This window comes from Synchytrium microbalum (assembly GCF_006535985.1).
Source record: "Synchytrium microbalum strain JEL517 chromosome Unknown SmJEL517_scf0005, whole genome shotgun sequence".
Lineage (NCBI taxonomy): Eukaryota > Fungi > Chytridiomycota > Chytridiomycetes > Synchytriales > Synchytriaceae > Synchytrium > Synchytrium microbalum.
The window spans coordinates 655,584-679,411 of NW_022158354.1; the positions used below are offsets into that span (position 1 = coordinate 655,584).

Consider the following 23,828-nt stretch of genomic DNA (forward strand, 5'->3'; position numbering starts at 1 on the left):
GGTTGTATTTAAAGCTTTGTTTGAGTGCAGTGTTTAAGGTTGCGAGAAGTTGATGTGTCCCAGCACCGCGTCTAACGCGAGCCGTTTCGCGTAAATCACGTAGTTCTCAGAGCAATCTTGTTGCATCTTGAAGCTCTCTAGGTTAGCCAAGGCTGCCAGCCTCCTCGTGATTATTGGCACACTTGGCACAAGACACCCTGGTTTCGAGGCTGGTCCACTGAATTCACCTCGTCAATCGCGATAAAAGTCTTGGCCAACCAACAATTTCTGAGACAGTATGCAGATGTGCAGCTTCATTCGAAGTTGATCTTCCTCGCACAGACTCGTTTCATCGTTTTTAAACAGCTTACAACAGCCAGTGAACGGCCAGGATGAACGTAGATGAGGGCATACCTGCTCCGAAACAGGATGTGCTGCCATATGATCCAGTCGGCCCTGTAGTCGTCGGCTCGAACAAGAATGGCGTTACCAACGACGACAGATATCTCGACCAAGAACTCGCTTATGGAAATACAATATTTACCTTCGCCCGTCAAGCTCTAGTGAGTAATATGCTCCCACAAATAGTTATTATTACTTCAAGCAAGAACAGCTCAAAAGATTGTATGTATCTGACACATCTCTCCCTTTTCTCCATTATAACAGCGACTCGCGGAACTAGAAGAAGATGAGGAAGGCAGGAGGCAGGAATCAGAAAGTGAAAAGACTGGCTCCCTGGACTCAAACTCCACTGGTATTTACCTTCTTACAAAGCTGTTGTGTGCCATGTTTCAGATTTGATCCCAACCTTAAACGAACTTCGTTAGGCCGAAGGCATCCCACACTCAACTCGCTCAAGGACAAGATCCCAGATGACTTCGAAGCTCGACGAAAGGCTAGTTTCGTATCTACAAAGTCTGCACTTGGACGTAGAGCACTTGACTCTCTGGCTCGTGGCTCAACTACGTTAAGCTTGATGCCGGTTCGTCGCAACACGATCCTGGATAAGCCTACAACAGAAGCTCCTCTGAGTGATGATGAAGGAGAGGGAGATGATAGTAGTGTTGAAGACTTGGAAGCCGATAATAATGTCGTGTCTGAGCGAATCAAGGTGGCTTTTGATCTGCCTGTACTTGAGGCATTCAAAGGAGGTAATATTGGGAAATAATTGTGTTTTGTAGAGTATATTTTAACCGTCTACGAACTTTTCTAGAATTCGCTTGTTGGTTGAGCAGATCGTGAGTCAGTTTACAGAATATGTTTCAGTAAACAGTCTTTTGACAAGTTATTGTCGTTTTTAGCGTATTATTGAAAGGCTATATGTTCATCACAACGGGCCATATGTGCTTTTACACGAGTCTACCCAGAGATCAAGTAGGTGCAAGTTTGAAACGTCTCAAGAATTACTAATGGCTAACCTGTTTACAACCTATAGTCGGTGGTCAGAAAGAGCGGATACTTGTCAAAGCGTTCTCTATCTGCTCCAACATACTACACTTACTGGTTTGTGCTCAAGGAAGATGTTCTGACATTCTATGCTAACTCGACAGTAAGCACAAAATCATAGGACTTTAGTACTGTCGCAATCGGCTCACCATCACTTTGCTTAGGATATATATTTCCCATTCGGCTCCATTGACATGAAAAAAGTCATTGATATCACTACATCAGCGTCCAGGAAGAATGGTTTCAAAATTGAAACACCGGCTCGTAAATACCATCTTACCGCTGATACGGACATTGCTGTGCAGGAATGGATTCATGCTCTTCAAGCCAGCATGTTTAGAGCGAAAAATGAAGCCGATGATGTCCGAGTGAGTCAAAACTGTTGGTTAAATCCACCAAAGTCGCAGTCTAGGTTTTTTGTGTTTTAACCCCAAATAACCTCAACCTGGTTTTAGATTGTCTTGCCATTTGCCAATATTACTGATATGCAATTGAACACTACTTCCGCTGGAGTGGATTCTATTCGAATTCGAGTCTCCGATGACGATGTCGCTGAAGAGGCGTATTACTTTACCTTCTTCAACGACATCCGATTCGCCTATGATACATTGCACACAATATGGCAAGAAGTACATAGGGAGATCAAAACAATACGTGGTAAAGCAAAACCTGTCTCTACTATGTATGACTCGACTGCATCATCATCGCTACCACCGAAACCAGAATCGCCCACACGAGACTTGAGGCCTCCCACTCCATCATCCGCATTATCCCAATCATCACCACGTCCTAAATCTTCCAATCCATTCGTCGCTTTGTCGGCTGCATTACCACCATCAGCAATAACCAATGGTAGTTTGTCCCCATCTAATGTATTAGGAAAAATTCCACGAGTCTTCCATCGTCGCTCTCAAAGTGATATGCATGCCAGCAAAACTAACAGTGAGGCCTCGGCCGCAGCAGATCTCTTCAATAATGTTCAATCAGTCACATCGCCCTCAGCAGACTCTGTAATGTCTTCATCCACATCACCTTCTCTATCTTCGTCGCCTGACCGTGAACGCCCAAACCCTCTAGGATCGCAAACGTCATTACCTCTAGTATCTGTAGATTCACCTCCTCCCGGCACTGAACGTCCACCCAGTCCACAGAAACATGGAAGTTCAAGCTCTTGGGGTTCTTGGGCAACGCCATTTAGTGCAGGTCATAGAAAAACACCGTCTGATGTGGGTCTTCAATATTTATCAGACTATTCTCGTGATTTTGGATTGACTGATAAGCGACGAGAAGAGTTTGTGAGGACTTTTGGATTACCAGAGTCTGAGGAGCTACATGGAAGTGAGTGTTGGTGTCTCGCATCACCAATTTGTTGAGAAATGCTGAATTTTACTCCTCCGTTAGCCGCTCTTTGCTATTTTGAACGTATCATACCTCGCCTTGGACGAATGTTTATCTCCGAACTGCATTTATGCTTCAACTCGAATATTATTGGACCCAAGATGATGATTCCGCTCTCTGATGTTGTAACTGTCAAGAAGGAGAAGGCACGAATGAGTGGTCTTTTATATCACTCTATTCTCGTCAAGACGAAAGATCAGCAAGAGGTAGCACATATGTGAAAGAAAATCAAAAAGAATTGAGCAATTCTTTTGCTCAATGTTCCTCGCTAAATTTCTCAATCGTTCAATAGTTTATATTCGCCTTCCATTCCTCGGAATCTTGTGACCTCATCTGTCAAGTACTCAATCCTAAAATAGTTGGTCATGTCGCCGCCATTGAACCTGAGATGCGTACCGCAGAGAGGAGGAAGAGTGTTGAGCTTATACGTAAACAAGTCTCGGTACTCAAGGATTTACAGCATGATGAACATTCAAAATCAAGTCTCACTGATGGTCAGTAATTCACCTCCGTACACTCACTCTTCTTCTGCTTCTTTTGACCTTAACGCTGACGACTTTGTGTCTTCATGTTTGCAGAGGAGCTGAATGCTCTTCCACCAGTAATTACCGAAGTTGCCAGGGAAAGTCCCAAACCAATGCATATCACATGTCTCACCATTGGTACTCGAGGGGATGTGCAGCCTTACATTGCTCTTGCTAAAAGGTTGAAGGGGGATGGTCATACCGTTAGGATTGCTACACATCTCGAATACAAGGGATGGATTGAAGATCACGGTTTAGAGTTTGGAGAAGTCAAAGGAGATCCAGCTGCTCTCATTGTGAGTATCCCTCGTCGATGCCTTTGGTACCCATTTTTTGCTCTGCTGACTATTGTCGTCGCCCTTGTCTGGTATAGGCCTTGTGTGTGGACAACGGAATGTTTTCTGTTTCTTTCATGCGAGAAGGCTTGTCGCATGTATGTATAAGTCAGACTCAAAGGTTCAGGTCGCTTTTATCTCATTTTTTTCTCAAACAGTTTAGAGGCTGGTTTGACGAGTTATTGATATCAGGCTATGAAGCATGTGCTGGTACAGAGCTCATTATACAGTCACCAACTGCATTCTCTGGATTACATATCGCCGAAGCTATGCAAATCCCATACTTTTCTGCCTTCCCAATGGTAATACAGCGTGCACAGAAACAACTGATAAGGAAGAGAAACGATGTTGACCTTTTTTTACCTCTAGCCTTGGACCAAGACTCGTGCCTACCCACATCCATTCTCTGTACCCGAAATACATATGGGAGGTTCATACAACTATATGACGTATTCTGCAATTGATACTGTCATGTGGATGTTTATGCAGTATCAAGTCAATGCTTGGGTACGTGCCTCGTCAGTTTGTCACTCTTTATCTACGTCTGATTCGACTTTTTACCACATTTTAGAGGAAGAAGACTTTAGATAGGGTGCGCATGAATTTGCTAAAACGATCTTGGTGCGAACGCACAGGCTCATCAAAATTCAATATTTTTAGCCACCTGTGGGCTCCTTGGACTTGAGTGAATTTCCCTTCTTGTACAGCTTCAGTCCATCGGTAGTGCCTCATCCTCCAGATTGGCCCGACACAACTCACATTTGGTAGGATCAGAACCAAAAAACCATTGATACGCAAGGTAAAACGATCAAACTAATGTTCTCTGTATCTCCATAGTGGTTATTGGTTCTTGGACAATCCCGACTTGACTTGGAAAGCACCCCAAGATTTACTAGACTTTTTGCAAGGCGACACTAAGCCTGTGTACATTGGATTTGGGTCTATTGTTGTTCCTGATCCAGGTATGATTTCTGCCGACGTCAATCGTTTGCCTGCTCAAGATCTCTCTTTTTGGCATCATGTAGCCTTGCTTTCATTTAGCTACCGTCCCTCATTTTCTAACTATTCTCTTTTCAAACACTCATTAGATGAGATGACCACTATAATCATTGAAGCAGTCAAGAAGAGTGGTGTCAAAGCGATATTATCAAAAGGATGGTCGGCACGACCTGTTGAAGGCAAAGTAGGATCACCAACCAAAGGTGGAGAAGAAGTGTATCCCGATTGTATCTATCCCGTGTCATCTGTACCTCATGACTGGTTGTTTCCTCAGTTGGCTGGAGTTGTGCATCATGGTGGTGCAGGTAATCATCATTTGACATCTTGTTTTGTTTGTGTTTGGACATCGCTTATGCTGCTATGATGCTCATAATTCTTATTCAAATAGGCACCGCAGCTGCTGGCCTGAGAGCAGGAGTACCTACCCTTATTAAGCCATTCTTCGGAGACCAGGTGTGTAATCAGACTGTTTTTAGTTGAGTTTGGAAATGGACTGCCATCATCGAGGACCTTACCTTCGTATATGAGCGTTTGTTTTTTCGACAGCCTGCAAGCTCTCAATTCACGCTTTTTCTCAAATAGTTCTTCTGGGCTGACCGTCTCACAGAGCTTGGTGTCGGAGTTTCGATTCGCAAACTCACAGTCGACAAGTTGGCCGAAGCTCTCATCACCATTACTACGGATACCAAGATGGCTGAAAAGGCCAAAGTGCTTGGTGCCAAAATCCGACGGGAAGATGGTGTTGGACGAGCAGTAGAATACATATATCGAGATCTAGAATTGTCACGACGAAGAATCATAAAGTTGCATGCTGATGTTGGTCATCCATCCGTATCCAACAATACGACACGACCATCAACTCCCATAGAAGGCAGGCCATTATCTCCAGCAAATGGATCTAGTGAAGCTCTCCCGTATGTTGCTTCGCCACCATCCAAACGACGTAGTGAAGATGGTAGTATGCCGTATAGTAATGGACGAGGTGCTACCGTGCTCCCACGCAACATGGACCGATCCACCAAGAGTCGACCCAGCTCGTGGCATACACTACCATTACCGCCAGCTTAGAGAAAGATAAGAATGTCTGTTACTCGTTTATCATGAACAAAATAACGCCTCTTATAATGTTTGATTTTTTTTGCAAAACCCGTAAAGCTGATTTTTCAAATAATGTACTCTTTTGTGTTTGTGTTTGTATCAACTACTATACTTTAATGTATATACATTACAAGAAGAAATTTCATTTGAAACAAAGGTATTGTAGTGTTGTCTCAAATGTGCCTTTACAGGATGTTGAGCGAGTGAGTATATGTGCGAGCAGTTCATATTCTGCAATCAGTCTTCGCCAGCTGGAACTTCTTCTTCCAGCACTTTGATGAGCTTGACTCTGATCTCTGTTGTTTCATCACCTCGGAGAGCGTCCTGTACGAAATGGCAGTCTACTTGTAGTTGTACCTGCGGGAAAGAGAGGGTGTGAATACACTTTTGCTGGTTGTTACGACGACTACTGAGCATCCATTGTTGGTAGTCGTACAGAGTACTGGCGACTGCTTGAGCTGAAAGTTGGCCAACGAAACTAAAAAAAAGCAACACTCCCAGTAATCAAGGTACGTACCATTTCAAGAGCACCCCTCAACACACCACACAATACATTCGAATAATACAAGTCCCCAGCATCATCAGGCAATTCCACAAAATCCGCCAACGGATTATCATCCAACAATAACGAGAATTCCTTGCCATTAGCGGCCCAATGCGTAACCTGAGGCGTGATTCCCAGAAAGATTTTGAATCCGACCTTGGCAATCATGTCTGCGGTGTCTTTGAAATCCGAGCATTTAGATATGTTTGCTTTGGCGAGAAAGTCTTCGATTAGACGGACGCCAATGTTGTATCCCCTGATAGGTTTCAAGAGAAGTGAGAGGATATGAGTATATGGCAGTTCCATATTTCGAATACAATATGAGAATCGGTATCTCTTGTATCGTTTCAAGCAGCAGCCAAACCCTGAAAATGACATACATCTTCTCTAATTGCTTGTTGACTTCAGCGTAATCTTCATAGTCCTTGATGAGTTGGGCGACTACTGAGCCATATGTAAGTGTAAATAGCTCGCCATTCTATAAAATCAAATGGTGTTGAGTCAGTCCGACTTGTCAAATGCTGAAATGTTTGGATTTTGATGTGAAAGCTTTGCGATGCCGACACAGGAAGATAACACGGAATAAGGCTTACAATCTTTTCGATTCTTGACTTCCATATTTCATCGGCTGTTGCCTTGGATTGTTTGCCTACACTCATAATTTCTTTTGAGAGCTCTCTGAGACTCGGAGAGGAAGTTGGGAGTTGGCATTGGGGTTTTCAGGTTCGAATAAATTGTCTTTCATGGAATTGACGCGTAAAAAAATAATAACAATCATATCAATACTCATCAATCCTATCGCCTCTTATATCAAGTCACAGTACTTTGGACATTCAGCAGAATTTCGAATTTCGACATGGGTTACGGGAATTGCTGGTACATCTATCGATCTAGAGCATTCTGCATGGAATCATGGAATCTACATACATTTCTCTGCTTCTACCATCATCTGCACAGTAAGTGTTCGGCAGAACGTAGATGTGGCAGATACAAAGCTATTGGCCCGAATACCGTGCCGGTGCCCATGATTCATGTAATCAAGGATCCTTCGATTCTATGAATGGTTTTTCTATTCATGGAATTGGACGCTAGCTTCGAGGCATAAATCGGCGCTCGCCATGGTCCAGCAGCAGTAGTCTCTTGGATCACAGCCTACTCGGCCTAGTAACAAACAGGACAAGTAGTAATAACAGTAGTATTGGCTTGGGGTAGCATCACGAGGTACAAAGTTTCTGTGTTGGATACTCGTCTTTCAATGGAGAAATTAAGCACTTTGAAGGTGTACTTGGTCACGTAAACCCTCTGTATTGTTGAGTACTCGAGTGCCTAATCAACCGACATCTGCTTGACTTGTAACAGTTGACACAATACAACGTGGTGAGGATTGAGAGGAAATCGCTCATCCAGGCCATTTCCAGTCTGCTGCTACATCTTCAAAGTCACTGGCGCTAGGACTTGGTCTACATCCACTTTGTACGAGGAATATACGGGCGGTCTGTCTGAAATGCTGCTGACATCTCCCATGTTGACCCTCATAGATGGACACTTGTTTAGATCTATATGTAGCAAGTTGTATGATTCCGAACTATTTGTTGGTGCAACGTGTTTCTTTTAGAAGCTTTGAGTCTTTTGATTCCACGCGCTTCGTTTGTAAGTTGCTATTGCCTCAAAACGAAGCATTATTAAAATGTCTTTAAAGCTGCCTGTTGACGATTCGATACGCTTTTCCGTTGACTTAACGATGCGACTAAAAGCTTATATGCCTAGACATATAACTCGTTACTGCTTGTTAAGTGTTAAGTCAAAACCCGGCACATTTGTCCATTTGCCATTTGCCAGCTTTTTTGTTTCCATTTTGACTCGATTCGTCTAATGCAAAACCTGGGAACAATAAGAAACATTGAAATACCTTCAAAATTACGCGAGATCCGTCTCTTCATTCTGCTTTCATCTCGTTGAGCACGGAGAGCGACCGGGTGGTGGAGCTCAAACAATACGTGGAGTGACTTTCGTTTCTTCAATAGTTTGGACAGAGAAGCATTTAATTTTATAGTATCGACAGAAAGCTATGCATAGGCGTCTCAGAGCTCTCTTCAGAAGGACGTCTCTCCGATCTCTCCGAGTGACCTTCTCCGCCAACAAGGTGGAAACTCTTGAGAGAAAGCCCTTGAAATCCGATTCCTCAAGCTCGAAACCTGACTGATCTATAATCAAAAGCCAAATTGGGACTCCCCATGATGTGGAAACTGTGTCTGACCATGTTGATGACATTGAAGTGTTTTTGAATGGAGGAGGTAAAAGATTCCCCTCTTGTTGGGATTGCAACTTTGAAAAGTAGTTGAAATGGCTTGAGATTATAATAATCTGGGGATGCGAGCGTTGGAGGATCAGACAAACTGATACCAATTATGCTTTGCGTCCATTCGGAAGTTGACCACACAATTTTACCTTAGACACACCTTTCTGGGCCCCTTGGAGGAAGAATCACGCTAACAAGGACTATATAATAGAAGAGACTACTAATACGGTCGAATCTGAAAAGGTCAAGTTTGCATTTGATCTCACTCAAGTTGAGGATTACGAAGGAGGTAACAGCCTAAACTACATGAATACTCGACCGTCGCTGATTTCATTATTTTCGTTGGCAGATTTCGCCTGTTGGTTGTCCAAATCGTAAGAGACGTTCTTTGTTTAGTATCAGTCTCTAGTATCTCATATTTGTACTAGTGTATTGACGAGGGGTCACATGTTCGTTACTACAGAGCATATTTGCTTCTACACGAGTCTTCCCCAAGATCAAGTAATGTGCCATTAATCTTTTGTACAGATTTGCTAGTTTGCTCATCATCAACTCGTTCGCTTAGCCTGTAACAAAGAGTGGCTATTTATCAATACGCTGTCAACCAACTGCAACATACTCGATTCGCAAACTCACAGTCGACAAGTGGGCTGAGGCTCTAGTTACTCTCACTACCGACACCAAGATAGCCGACAAGATCAAGGTTCTTGGTGCCAAGATCCGTAGTGAACATGGCGTTGGTCAACCAGTCAAGTTTATATATCGAGAGTTGGAATACTAACGACGCCAAATTCTGAAATTGAATGCTGACATCACTCAGTCTGTCGTATCTTCCAGCAGAAGTGTATAGAATCACGACTGTGTTGGGAGTAACTGTGTGGGTTCTTTTCAGAGACTTTATGTGAACGTGTGTTATTTATTTGTGCTTTAGCCTAGTATACTTTTATTTTTTATATTGCCACGAGAAGTGTTTTTATGTACGTTTTGCGTTTTATACGACTATGGTTTTTTGCTTTATACGTCCCTCCTCATGATGCTACACTCCTCGTCACCCATGATGAACAAATAGTGAATATTACCGTTTTGAAACTACCACTAGTGCTCCAACCAGAAGGAAGTAAACGAATTCTGCTGGATTCTTACGGGGCTGGTCATCACGCCTTTCAGCAAGCAGCCGAATTTTAGTAGTCCTAACGGATGAACTGACGGAAACGGTACCGTACTCTGATCACATTGTATCAAGGCTCGGTGCGGTAACGTCGCCAGCAGCAAACATAGTAGCCAAAGCAGCAGGACTCTTGTAATCGTCTTTTGAGTGTCTGTAGCAGATTACCAAATGTGTTGATGTCGCACAGCGAGACAAGATCCAACCTTGAAGATAAAGCAATGCCAGAGATCCAGTCGCTATCAAATCATTGCGCTGTTGGGTCTATTCAGTTTGTTATTGAAACGATGTCAGTTGCGATGGTGGTTTTACTGCAAGGAAAACAGAGAGCATTTTGGCAATGCTAATCACGACAAGTGTGAATGGACAAGCACATACCTGTAATACACTCCAAATTACTTCTTCGGACTCCTAGAAGCGGTTTCATGTCGCACCTTGTGAGTGGTGTTGTAGTGCGGCAACTGAAAGTTCAAGCAGAAGGAATCAAGGATTACAGGTTGGACGACGTAATTTGATAGTAGTCAAGGACATCAAATCACGTGATAACGTACATTTTGGATCGAATTGACAGATCTCTCCTCTCGAAACGCGTTCCTCATAGAGTAATCCTGAAAAAATAACCATACTTACTAACACTGTTAAAAGAAAACCACTTCTACTGATTTGGACAGTATTGAAGGCGGATGATAGTCGCATTGACATAAATGGACGCAAACCTCACGCAAAGTAGCAGTTGCATTGCTGCTTCGTAGATCAACAGAAACAAACAATAATTTCAACAGTGTTGGACTGTTTACAATAGTGCTTTATATTTTAGAAAACATTCACACACAAACCATCCTCAAGATGCCAAATGACTACTGCGATAGCTTCACAGACCCGTACGTGTGATCACTTCACAACTATAACAACCACTGGCTTCTTCTGCAAAAGATGAATGTAAGACCAAATAATGGCAATGCAGGTTAAAAGATTTCTTACCTGCTCAAACCGCAACGTTTCCTTCCTCAGCCTCACATCTTAACATTCGAGCAGCATTGTGGCAGCATGAAGTTTCGTACTTGGAGACGAACAGCGTTGTCTCCGACAACCTGTAAATATTTACAGCAATTCGACCATCTTGGTGCTTAAAATCTAAGCCGAACAAGTTCAAGCAGCTCTTCTGACCCTCTGCGGCTCTAGAAGTGGCTATAGCCTCTAATGACCCTCTCAAACTTTCGACTCGTAGACCGAATGGTATGCTCAACTTCAAATAGCAAAGACTCCTCAGTTTGGAAGCTAGTCCTTTCACGTCTATATCAGTCACACCACTACTACCACACGGAAGCGAGATTCGAAATAAGCTGGGACAACTTTGTATGATTATATCCACGGTCAGATTGTCCAAGCCCTCTTGCACCTTCCACTCATGTATCTCCAGACTGAGAAGCGACTTGCCATGATCTCGGATAAGCATCATGATTGCAGGGGCATTGGTTGGTACTGCAAGGTGCTTTAGCTGTTTAAAGTTATAGGTGTTTATATAGTCGGGGATCTCTGTTATTTTCAAGGTCCTTAGAGTTGGAGCGTGGCGTTCAACGAGTTTTGCAAAGATTATTCCAGGTCGCCTGGGTATCCCTGCTTTTCCAAAATGAATATCCAGCAATTCCAGTTTCGATGTCGTGTCGACAGATGCTAACGAGCCAAAGACCGCGAGAAAATCTACGGGAGATTTACCAAAATACAGAGAGACCTGTTTTAGACTGGATGATCCTGCAAAATTCCAGTCTCGAGCATCGTAAGTAGTGCTGGTCAGCCATTCTGGAGTTACATAACTGAATACTTCAAGAGTCCTGGAGCTAGACAGCCTTAATATGTCCAAGTACGATTGGATTGGCCCGTCACAGTGGAATGTGTGGATTTTTAAGTATTTTATAGCTTCTAGTCGATAGTCCGATATCCGAAGATGGGGGTCAAGCATAATTTCAATTTTTACCTCTGCATTGTTGGCCATGAATCGTTTGGCCAGGGCTTCATTCAGATTGTCGCCTCTAGGCGAGAAGAAGCATATACGCTGTAAATTACGAGCCTGAGCCAGGGTATTGTCTATCGAATGCTCTACCTCGACGAAGCGTATGTCACACCGTTCAAAGAATTCTTTGAGATCTTCTCGGTCAAGTATAAATTCATTCCGAGAGTGCCCACGCTCTTTATATTTCAGCGTCCTGACATAGTTTAGAGCATTTTGTCCCAATCCAATGTCGTTTTCCAACAATGGCCAAAGTGTTCGGTAGTTCCATGATCTATGACGCGGCGGAATTGTCTCATACATGAAACGAAGGGCCTAAAACATAAGTAATTGATTGATGAATTGAGCTTCTCACACCAAGCTTTGAGGTTGCAACGTTTACGGTTGACAAATGTCCTAACTTACACCTGCATTCCAGAGCTTCGAGACAAGAGAACAAGCAAACAAGCAATTCCAATCCTTTTCACCATTCTCATCCGTAGTTCTCTCTAATATTGCCTCAATAATCTCCAATGGCAACATTCTTCCAAGGTCAACGACCAAGTCTGAGCTCCAAAGAATCCAAAGACCAGGAGAGGAGGAAGAATTCGTTACCACTATGATGATTCGCTGTGCTGATGATGCGGGCCCCCTAAATCGTGCTTGGTGATTGAGTAACGATGTGGAGGGCTGTTTTGAAGTTTGTAGGCAAAATAAGCGCCTTCAAGCTTCATGTCACGTTTTTGAAACGTGTTTGAGAATTAATTGCGCGTCTTGATATTCTGCGAAGCAGACCATTCAGCACATCTCACATTCTTGACGGGATCGCATAGCAAAGACCGCACTCTACAAAGATACGCTTGAGTGGTAAACAAATCAATCATGAGACTGGTTCTATTATAAGATTTTATTAGCCACTTTAATTCAATTTACAGTTTAGAGATCTCTAGCAACTATTCCTCTCCGTCGTCAACTTCTCCGTTGCTTTCATCTGGCGCTCGACGTCCTTCAACAATGACTCCTCCATATCTACGAGAACATTGTGAGGGTCGACGATTCGTCGGAATTCAGCCCAGAAAGACCAGTATTTCTCAGCCTCCACAATATCTGACAAGGAATTCCAGAAGTGTACCGCTAGCTTCAAATGTAGTTCTCCTTGAAGGCCATATACAGTCTTCCCGAGTTTTCAGCTCATCTTGTTACTCCTTCTGCTATACTGTTTGCTGAGATGGCTTCACGGGTATACGTTTCAAAGCGATCATGGTGGAAATAAATCAACAAACACAGTGTCAGGAATATCGAAGTTATCCAATGTTAAATTTTTTCGAGATTGTTGCAATATCGTGCTATCAGACCAACATCAAATATGTCTCGACCAACACCGGATACATCCTGAGCATAGTTTAACAGTGTCAACGTTTATCAATTGGCTTCCGTTTACGACCAAGAAGGACTCAAATCCACCTCGATTTGCATCTCCAACCGACATATTCACGCTGCTTGAACGATTAAAATCGAGATGGAATACTGGTCGATCTATGTGTACAATGAGATCTTGTGGGAGGTGAGGGCCGCCATTACGACCAGATAAATCAGCGAGGGGTTTGTTCGAAAGGCCAAGGGTGGACCAGTTCGAGCTTTTTCAATGTTTGATGGTTTGATTCTAGGATATTCCAAATATCTTCCGGATGAATTTGAGATGCTGTTTCTAGAATCAGAGCTTGGAGACCACCTTGCGCCGTCCAACTCCATCCATGTGAGAAGGTTTCATAGAGACGTTGACTAGAGACACGTCATGTAGATGTATATAAATAGCTAGTCGTACATCACGTACCGTACTCATATTAGTACAGTACAATCCCAGCTTTCTGAGAGTGTTTTTACTATTTTAGTACTACCATGATCTGACCGAGTTTGGTTGATTTGGATAGTTCATATACTTAAAGACTTCGAGACGTTTTAATTCTATAAAAAGGAGCCAACGTAGTGCTGTTTCTTCCTTTGCACGCTTGGACCTCCAAGTGTTTGATGCATCGTGAGTTTGCAGCATATTCATTCAAGAACATTATGTGCGAAGGCTTGTCCATCCTTTCAGCGTGGCGGCTGAAGGGCTTCTTTAAAATTTACAGTTTGACCATAATGGAAATTAATCCCTGAACCATCTACATCACTGCAGTCCAATACTATACCTTGGCGTCAAACACTTTCTCGAAACGGGAGTTCCAGCGGGCTAAGGAAAACCGCAGGCCTGGCAAGTGACTAAATGGATGGATGGAAGGAAGCCAGGTGCTTTGAAGTCCATCTCCTCCTTCCTGCCACGAGTGTCGTGTTGTGTTTGTTGATAGGAATCAAGACAAGCAGATCACGGTTCAAGTAGGCGTTTGAATAACAGGCAAAAACATGGCTGACGTGAAGATAAATAATTTAGATTGGTTGATACCGACGTGTCTCTATTGGGAACGCGTTCCTCGTCGAGTAAGCTCAACAAAGCACCCCAATTCAACGGAATCTGGGCGTTCTCGGAATCGCGCGGTGCCGGACTTGTAAGAGGTCTGCCACACTGGCACCAGGAATCAAATTCCAAAGGTTTGATCCTGACTTTTGAGCTGGATCTTCTTGGGAAACATTACGCACATCATCGAGCGACTTCGAGTGACGAGATCAAATGACATATCACTATACTTACATTGCGTATTTTCGAAGTCCGAAGTAGTATTTCGGGAAGTTTTCTATTCTTTGCTTTTCTGAGAAGATCAAACAGATCAAACTGCCTTGAAAAAAAAACTTGGAGCAATAGCGATGAGAGCATATGATCGATACAGACCAGCAGGAGTATATGGAGTCATCAGCTCGCCCAATAGCAATGCTCTATTTGACGGAGAAGGCAAGCTCGCCATCTGTCCGGCTCTGGAAGATGTGATCGTTTGGAATGTGAAACAAGGAATTCCAGTATGTTGTTGCCCTGTCTTAAGAACCGACCACTGGCCAACTAGTTGCACATTCCCATTAGGTTGCTAGATGGCATGATGAAGACAACCGAACGGAAGTCACTTGTATATCTAAAAGCCCAAAAACCCCGACATTTGCTGTTGGGTAAATGCTTGCAAAAAAAAGTCGAAGTTGGTCTAAAATACTAACCGAGCGCTCATAGATACGCCGATGGATCAATACGTATCTGGAACATTGAAACAAACTCGTCCTCTATAACATTCACGGGTCATACCGCTGCCGTCACTGCTCTATGTTTTGACAAGGAAGGGTCCAGACTTGCTTCTGGATCCAGAGATACAGATCTCATTGTATGGGACGTCGTAGCAGAATCAGGCTTGTATCGGTAAGCCAAAAACGAATGCGGCGGCCTTCCTTTGTTTCGTTACCATTTACGTCCTCATGCACAACCCACAATAGTTTGCGAGGTCACAAAGATCAAATAACATCCATAGTATTCTTGGAACAAGACGACCTAAATCACGTTATAACAGCATCGAAAGACACTCTACTCAAGATATGGGACTTGACAGCCCGACACTGTGTCGAAACAATAGTCGCTCATCGAGGGGAATTATGGTCGATATGTGTCTCTCCTGATCAACTTTACTTGTTCACTGGAGGTGTAGATGATGAAGTACGAGTATGGGATATAGATCCTGTAGCTCTTACCACCAAGCTGGTGGTTGCTGTTGATGGTATGGATGTGGATCGACCAATGAAGAAGGCTCTCAACATGAGAGGATCTCTGCCACGTCAGAGCAAAGAACGTGTTGTAAATATACATTTCCATCCTTCAGGTCGCTTTCTTGGTATTCAGGTATTGCTCAATGTTGCCATTTCTCGTTCCCTTTTTTTGGCGAGTGCTCACATGAAACTCATTACAGGGCAATGACAAGTTAATCGAAATATTTAAAATACGCTCAGACGAAGAAGTAAAGAGGAAGCAACTCCGTCGTGCGAAACGACAACGTGAAAAACAACAACGGTCCAAACTTCCGTCCGATCCACCATCAGTCGCTGAAGAAACTGACGACGAAGCAACAAACCAACTCATACCCATATCCGATATATGTACATCTCTCGTAAACATTCGAGCCTCTGCACGAATACGGTCTTTTGATTTCTCACCGAAAACTGCCAAACCTGATTCCCCCTTCCAAGTGTTGGTGTCATTGTCTAGTAACGCTGTAGAAATATATGTTGCTAATTTGCCAGACAAGACTGCTCCAACTCAACTAGTCACTGCTATTGACTTGTCTGGACATCGTTCCGATGTTCGATGTCTGGCGCTCAGCTCGGATGATCAAATGATTGCTTCTGCTTCTAGTGGTACGTTTATCATATTGAGTGGATACTCCATACGCTTTTTTTACTCATGGTGCCCTTTTCTCCTCTATCCATAGATTGTATCAAAATATGGAGTGTTGCAACAGGTCAATGTCTGAAATCGATGGATGCAGGATATGCACTCTGTGCTTCATTCTTGCCTGGAAACAAACACGTATGTTATTTGAGATCGAAAGTCTCGAATATGAGTGATTCTTTGCTTTTTTTGTTGACGAGTAATCCAATGTATAGATCATTATTGGCACCAAGACTGGTGAATTGGAATTGTATGATCTAGGATCATCTGCCTTATTGGAAACAGTCAAAGGTCATACTGCATCAGTCTGGTCTCTGCAAGTTCGATATGACAAGGGTGGTTTTGTGACTGGTTCCGCTGACAAGGAAGTCAAGTTTTGGGATTTCTCACTTCGAGATGATCCAAATGATACAGGGGTACGTGGTGTGCTTTAAGTTCGGATCGTATCATCCGACACCCTCATTATGTCTGATTTTTTTGCAATTTTTAATCAATTTACAGGCGTCAAAACGCTTAACGCTTACACACACTCGGACACTCCGAATGTCTGACGATGTACTTTGCGTCCGATACTCTCCAGACAGTCGATATCTCCTTGTCGCTCTTCTAGACAGTACAGTCAAGGTCTTTTATGTCGATACCCTCAAATTCTACCTGTCCTTGTATGGTCATAAACTACCAGTCTTGTCAATGGATATATCGTCGGATTCCAAGCTGGTTGCTACTGCTTCAGCCGACAAGACCATTAAATTGTGGGGTCTAGATTTTGGAGATTGCCACCGTAGCTTACTTGCTCATCAAGATTCAGTCATGGGTGTTCGATTTGCATGGGGTACTCATTATCTGTTCTCTGTTGGAAAGGATAGAATTGTCAAGTATTGGGATGGTGACAAGGTAAATTACACAAAGAAAGCACTTCGCCAAACTCTTACTTATTTACCGTGTTTTCGCTGTTTAGTTTGAACAAATCATGAAATTCGACGGCCACCATTCGGAAGTCTGGGCACTGGCAGTTGGTAAATGGGGCAACATAGTCGTAACAGGATCTCACGATCGATCCATTCGAATATGGGAAAAGACCGATTCACCTTTATATCTGGAAGATGAACGAGAAAAGGACCTGGAAGAAATGTATGATCGAGCTGCAGTCACCAGATCTGATGGACGTGATGATGCAGCTATTGGATCAGGAGTAGAAGATTTGGATGGATTGGAACATGTACCTTTACCTGATGGTAGTGGGAAGAATGAAGTAGGATTGGCTACGAGATCCACCACTACGTCTCTGAAAGCTGGAGAAAAGATTTTGGAAGCTTTAGAGATATGGGAAGAGGAAACTGCTGGGTTGGATGCTTACGAACTGGTAAATTAACACACATTTGCACTTTTTTTCTTGCCCTATAAATGTTAACTTATTATTTCCGTTACATCTAAACTAGGCTAAAGCTGCGAACCCAAATGCAGCAAAGCCATCTCAAAATCCGTATATCGCCGTGCTGAATGATCCAACCATGACACCAGATCGCTACGTCCTACGAACTGTCCAGATGATTCGGGCAGCAGAGTTAGAAGAGGCTCTTCTAGTCTTGCCATTTGCTCAGATAACACTCTTGCTTCGGTGTATGGCTGTATGGAGTCAGAAGGTATGTTTGAGCGGACATGTGCTTACGAACATGCCCTCGCAATACAGTCGTTTTTTGTTGGATTTGAGACTCTCTATTAAGAGCATGCACAATTGTGTGTACAACGCAACTCGAGTCTGCTTGCTGTGCCAGCGCGCCTGTGTTCTACGGGCGCGAGGTTAAGTAAAGTAAGATTACCACATGGGTTTCAGTTGAAGGAATATCTTTGTGCTAAATAAAGATCGGAGCTCCAGACAGCAATTAGTTTTGCTCTTCTGTCTTCGTCATGTCGACTATGTCAACGGGGGATGAGGTGTCGTCGGGTAGCCCCCCTGTCTAGTTGTTCGGCGTACATTTTAGAAAGAATGGTCGATGCCTTCACAAAGTTGAAATAGAGTAAGGAAATGCTCATCTAACTTTGTTTTTTCTTTTCCACCCATGTCAACAGAGATGGAATCCAACATTATGTGCTCGAATCCTAACATCTATACTCAAAACACACCACAATCAACTAACGGCCACTGCTTCCATACGAAAAACACTTATGACAATCAAAACCAACATGAATGCTGCACTACGAGAGCAGCGTGATATCATTGGATTTAATTTGGCTGGGTTGAGATATCTGGAACGTGAAGATAAGAATTCACGAATTGGTGGGATTGAATTGGATCCAAGTTTGGATGTTGTAAGTAGTAGTAGTGAAAAGAAGGGCAAGAAACGTCATAGATTGTCGATTGCATAATTATCTCACGTTTGTAATATATTTAGCATTTTGCAGTTCAGAGCAATGCCGCAAATCCAGCGTTTTCTTGTTGCATCACGTAAAGATATACCAATTTTCTGGACTGCTTCATAGTCTTTGATGAAAGAATACGCGATCATTGCTGAAGTTTACGCGGTGTGCTGAAGTTTCGGTTGCTCAAATAAAAAAGTTTCAGAGCGAAACTGACATTGTTTTTGTAATCGATCGCTGCCATCGCTGCGATGAGAACGACTCGGCTGAGGCTATATGTATTGGTCTTTTTACTATTGATCTGTGCCGACATCTGTATTCATGCACTTCCTGTCAATACCGATGAAATTGGGAATGTGTCAAACGACTTGGAACGTGGCGGAGCTTCAACGGTTCCTATACTGGTAATATAAATGAGTCTTCTTGGAATTTCTATCTATAGAGTACTCTAAAATATCAACTTTGTAGGGACCAAACACTCCAAATCCACCATGGGATCAAACTTTGAAATCGCACATAAGAAAAGGAGCTCATGGTGTTAAACGAGTGGCCGTGAGACTTTTTACAGCTGTTGGAAACTTTTTCAGATCAATATGGGCGGTACGAAATCATGTTATGCCTGTGTTTGACTCCAGTTTCCAAAGCTGAAATCATTGAAACACGCTACTTAGTTCTTAAAGAACAGAAGATCTCCAACGACACTTCCAACAGTCCAAATGGAATCTTTGGACTTGCAAAAAAATGAAGACAGTTCAACTTCTTTGCCTGATAGACCTGTTGTTCCGCACGAAACAGTCTTTCGCCCATCCTATCGTGATGGTACCCCATTGGGTGCATTAACGCAATTCGCTGCACGAATTAACGAGGTATGCAAGACTCCAGTTATTGAGCCTATATTTACCAGAATTCCATTAGATGCCTGGTGGTTTTGATGCCTTGGAGAGAATTTCTGCTGAGATGCTGATGCCTTCCTTAAAGCTCATGGTTAATATTGCTCGGGAAGTGGTGGACGCTCCTGTTGCCGGTAAAATCGTGAGTAAAACACACTTTTGACATTGGCGCTGTACGCTGTGGTTTCACTGTGAATATATGTTTCTAGAGCGAGTCCCTAGCTCAGAGAGCGCAGCAGTACATAATTCAGCCTCCGTTCTCTAAAGATATTGATGGCACTTATAATCCTAAGATTGTTCCGACTTTGGTTGAGTATGTTCATAAGTTACCTGAATTACTGGACAAAGTAAGTGTGCCGTTCGGCGTTCTTAAATCAAATGTCGTCGCTTTTCCTCAATCCGTGATATTTTTGTAGACAAATCCAAGAGTCATCCCAACTCTGGTCGAATCGATACCAGAGATAGTCAAGTCTGTTCATATGATAACTCAAGTTTGGCAGTCTACTGCCTCTTTATCTGAGAAAGTAGGAGAGACGGCATCAGCACTTAACCAGATCTTGCCCGTTCTTGTCATGTGGAATTTGGTACCGCATGTTAAATACGGCACGAGTATTTATGAACTGGCTGCTTTTGCATCGTTACCTGCTGGTCGTCACACTTTTGATTGGCAAGAACTTTCAAAATCTGTTGCTCAGAAATATCTGGAGTCAGACTCGCTTCAGGTAGTAGAGCTTCTTTTTGATGCGGCTGCTTCACGAGATTCTGAAGGCTTCAATAGAAGGATCAAAGAAGTATGACAAAAAGTTGATTTTGATATAATTTTGTGCAAATTATTAAATGCGCAAACTTACTAGACTCCTTCTGATGTATTGGATGACATTAGCACCAAAACCCTGATACCCATTCTCAAGTTTGCCATTCCAATATTTCATAGAGTTCTGAGTCTTCCAGTCACCGAGGCATTGGTAAGAAGATGTTGAACATGCAACCACAGCTTCAGATGGTTGATTTTTTTGCCGCCCTCTAGGTTGACGTTATTGCTGAAAGAGCTCACGAATACGCTCAGCGAAATCCATACCCAGGTCGGGCAAACGACGAATTTGCTGTGATGCTTCGAGATAAGTTTCCGAGACTTCGCGACTATATCCAAACACTGCCTGGTATACTTGACAAGGTTCGAAAGAATACCTTGAATCAAACATTCCAACTCTTCTGAAACCGATTTTTATTTCTGCATAGGACCCAAAAGTTGTAGCTCTTCTTTTGAAGAGTCTTCCAATTCTTACAAACCTACCTGATGGAAGCTCGTATGATGACCCAACGGTTGGTTTTGGCCAACGTTTATCTGAAGTCATATCTTTGGTTCGTACCATTTTGCCCATCGTTCCCAGTCTGCTGAGGTCCAGAGCTGGCCGAGAACATGCTAAATATATTGGTGATATTATGAGAGTGGCACAATTTGCTGGCTCGAATGCAGCTCGGTATGCTTTCGATATTCCTGCAGTGACCTTGGCTGTCGCTTCCCGGTTCTTGGATGAAGAATCTGTACAGGTTATTCAGCTTGCCATGGATGAAGTTCGTGCTCTTTCTGTAAGTGATTGAGTCATGTCTTTTATAATTTCATGCAACTTGAACTAAATCATGCTTCACTAGAATGAGGAGCAACACGGTCCACCTCCAAATGATGGTCATTCTCCGAGTAGCAGTGCTGGCACTCATAAGGTATGAACAGATATGATGGAAATATGTGATGAACTTTTCTCTAACCGACATTCGACTCCTTCAGAATGCCAATCAAGTGAGACCAACGATACCTGAACCTCTTCATATTCCAGTCTCTGAACCAGCACCGGCTGAGCACAGAGGTGGTGATAGTGTGAGCTCCCATCTTCGATTTCGTTTGTCATGACTTTTTACATACTGAAAACCATCACTTCATGTAGATTGGTGGAAGTGGTTCGGATAATATCCACACCAATGTGGGCGTCAGGATGATGCCTCATCCTCCTGCAAACGAAGGTGGAACAGAACAGAACTCCGTTTCAAGAGGTGACGCCAATCATGAATCTCTACGACTGAGTGATTCTCAAGCTGGTGATCTGCCGAGGGTGAGTTTTTGTTATCAATGTTGTAAAGATTCTTGACCTCTCAAATACTAAACATTGCATTTGACCTAGTCTGGTGGAAGTAGCTCAAATGATGTCCGCAGCAACTTGGGTGACAGGATGATTTCTAGGCCTGGTTCAACGGAAATGACCGACTTTAGTGGGGGACATTCGTTTCCACGCCAACCGGACACTATCAGGCTTCTTGATTTGCGTTGGCATGGGGGTCGACTGTAAAAATTTAGATTCTAATGTTTATTTCGTATTATAATCGCATTTGTAAGATTTATAGAATGATATTTATGAACGTTATAGAATGGTATCAAGACACCCGAGAAACAAACACTCTTCATATTTGGGACTTTGATACTTTCGTATATGCGATCGCCGTAAAGAGACTATGACAGATGGACTTAAAGCATGCTCGAGACACGTACCGAAGTGTCAGGAGCTCTTGAAGTCGTGCGTTGTGAGTTCCACCGACTGCACAATTTCCTTTATCACTTTAATTACACTCAGCCCACTTTAGGACAGAAAGCGCGATTCGCAATCTGTGAATGGCCGATATAGACGTAATCTTGAAGTAAATGATCTTTCAATCTACTCTGGCCGCCCTTCTTTGGAACTTATGGAGGAAAACGCAACAATCAAGTTGCCAGTGGAACTTTTAGAGACAGTCTTGGACAAGGTAATCCAGGAAGATGGTTGCCGAGATTGGAAGACCTTACACGCCTGTTCTCTTGTCTCAAAAACCTGGAATGAATGCGTAAGCTTCAACTTCAGAAAAACATTTGGATGGACGAGAAACTCAAAAATACTGTCACTGTGATCTTTTAGGCCCTTCGCTTCCTGTACGAGACGCTCCCAGCTTACGAGAATAATCACATTGTGTGGCATGAGCTCAAGACGTTGGGTCGGTTGATGAAGAATACTGCAGGGTTTGGTCAAAATGCTCTCCAACATGTTAGAAAACTTCGATATGCCGGTGCGCCAACAATGAGTCTTGGAGGATCGATGCTCCATGTTACCTAGTGAGTGGTGATATGGCCTGCCCTTCCCTTTGCTCCGAGTTATAACATATTTGGACCTTCTGATAGTGCACATCTTGTGCTGAAGAAACACCACCTGCGACAGATATTTGAACACTGCAATATAAATACAGTCAAGGCCACGCTTTGGGTCGCTGACATTCTCTCAGAGGCTCGTAACTTGCGGTGGCTATATCTCGAGCAGCCGCAAGATGAAAGCGATATGAATGAGGATCTCATCAACAGATTCCATTTAAATAATCCGGATGTCAAAATTAAACTCGAGATTGAGCAGGATTTGAGGCCGTCGGGGAATATGTGGCAAGCTGTCAAATATTTGAAAATCCACACACTTGTTTGTTACACGCCAATCCCATCGTTTTTGGACTTTTTACGGGGTCGCAGCTCCGAAACTCTCGAAGTATTGACAATGGATCTGTCGGGTTATCCTATCGCTCTAGACGTAGCTGAGGATTGGGATTTCAGGGGGTTCTCAAAACTGAAAAAGCTCACCATGACGTTTTATGAAGAGCTAGTAGATTACCATAATATATTCTTCAGGTCGCTGGCATCCGAAACTGTCAAAGTGAAATTGGAGTATTTGGATATTGATCTTAGTGGGAAACCTAGCGTTATGTACGGAAAACCTAGCGTTATTTACGGAAAACTCATTGAACGTCATGCTCCAACCCTGAAGACGCTAAAAATAAGCCAAATTCCTGAACAGATAAACACCTATAACTTTAAACAGTTAACTCAGCTTACAGTACCAACCAATACTGCTGAAATCACGATGCTCATCCGAGAACATGGCAAGCATCTTACCAATATCGAGATACTAGAGTGGAGGGCTGAAGGAGATTTAGGCGCTCTAATCGTAGATACCGTTATAGAAAGCTGTCCCAAGTTGCTTGAAATTTCCGTCCATGGCATGGACGCCCTTAGTTTAGCCAATATCAAAAAACTGGCAACCAAAATAAATAGTCTCCGGTATCTCGCACTGGATATACTAGTTGGAGACGATGATGACGGGCATCAAGGTGTTATCGATGTTGATGAGCAGGACGACCAGTGGAAAACTTTGACAGAATCTATAGCCACGGCTAGAGCTGACGAGGGTTTAAAGACGTGTTTGAACTTGTATGGAGAATGGGCTCGTGCAGATGATGTCGTTCACATATATCGATTCTCGAAGGCAACCCTGTTTGTGTCTTTTGATAGGACAGAAGATCCTCATAACTCAGCTCGTAAACTAGCAACCCCACCGCAACCAACTATAGCAGAACCCACCAACCCAGTTGCATCAGCTTCGGAAAGCG

At 43.2% G+C, this 23,828-nt stretch overlaps 4 protein-coding genes across 4 annotated transcripts; 3 read left to right on the forward strand and 1 right to left on the reverse strand.

Moving 5' to 3' along the window:
* Positions 1–371: 371 nt before the first annotated feature.
* On the forward strand, positions 372–5,749 carry SmJEL517_g01585 (undecaprenyldiphospho-muramoylpentapeptide beta-N-acetylglucosaminyltransferase; the record flags this gene model as incomplete). The annotated part of the gene is made up of 20 exons (XM_031167513.1): positions 372–542; positions 646–733; positions 807–1,130; positions 1,193–1,217; positions 1,281–1,353; positions 1,415–1,528; positions 1,590–1,793; positions 1,881–2,763; positions 2,827–3,029; positions 3,116–3,317; positions 3,402–3,643; positions 3,721–3,780; positions 3,841–3,984; positions 4,052–4,189; positions 4,254–4,274; positions 4,343–4,446; positions 4,520–4,644; positions 4,771–4,986; positions 5,070–5,134; positions 5,264–5,749. The coding sequence occupies 20 exons, from the start codon at positions 372–374 to the stop codon at positions 5,747–5,749; spliced, it is 3,888 nt and encodes a 1,295-aa protein (XP_031026553.1).
* Positions 5,750–6,016: 267 nt separating this feature from the next.
* SmJEL517_g01586 (uncharacterized protein) lies at positions 6,017–6,982 on the reverse strand (the record flags this gene model as incomplete). The annotated part of the gene is made up of 4 exons (XM_031167514.1): positions 6,017–6,136; positions 6,297–6,579; positions 6,704–6,801; positions 6,917–6,982. 4 exons carry the CDS (start codon positions 6,980–6,982, stop codon positions 6,017–6,019), a joined length of 567 nt encoding a protein of 188 aa, XP_031026556.1.
* Positions 6,983–7,235: 253 nt separating this feature from the next.
* On the forward strand, positions 7,236–9,403 carry SmJEL517_g01587 (uncharacterized protein; the record flags this gene model as incomplete). The annotated part of the gene is made up of 6 exons (XM_031167515.1): positions 7,236–7,279; positions 8,541–8,617; positions 8,777–8,911; positions 8,972–8,996; positions 9,051–9,123; positions 9,188–9,403. The coding sequence occupies 6 exons, from the start codon at positions 7,236–7,238 to the stop codon at positions 9,401–9,403; spliced, it is 570 nt and encodes a 189-aa protein (XP_031026555.1).
* A 5,170-nt stretch (positions 9,404–14,573) lies between these two features.
* SmJEL517_g01588 (uncharacterized protein) lies at positions 14,574–18,495 on the forward strand (the record flags this gene model as incomplete). Its single annotated transcript, XM_031167516.1, has 11 exons — positions 14,574–14,723; positions 14,785–14,867; positions 14,926–15,108; positions 15,183–15,582; positions 15,650–16,094; positions 16,169–16,266; positions 16,344–16,544; positions 16,630–17,022; positions 17,087–17,491; positions 17,568–17,771; positions 18,199–18,495. 11 exons carry the CDS (start codon positions 14,574–14,576, stop codon positions 18,493–18,495), a joined length of 2,859 nt encoding a protein of 952 aa, XP_031026558.1.
* Positions 18,496–23,828: the final 5,333 nt, after the last annotated feature.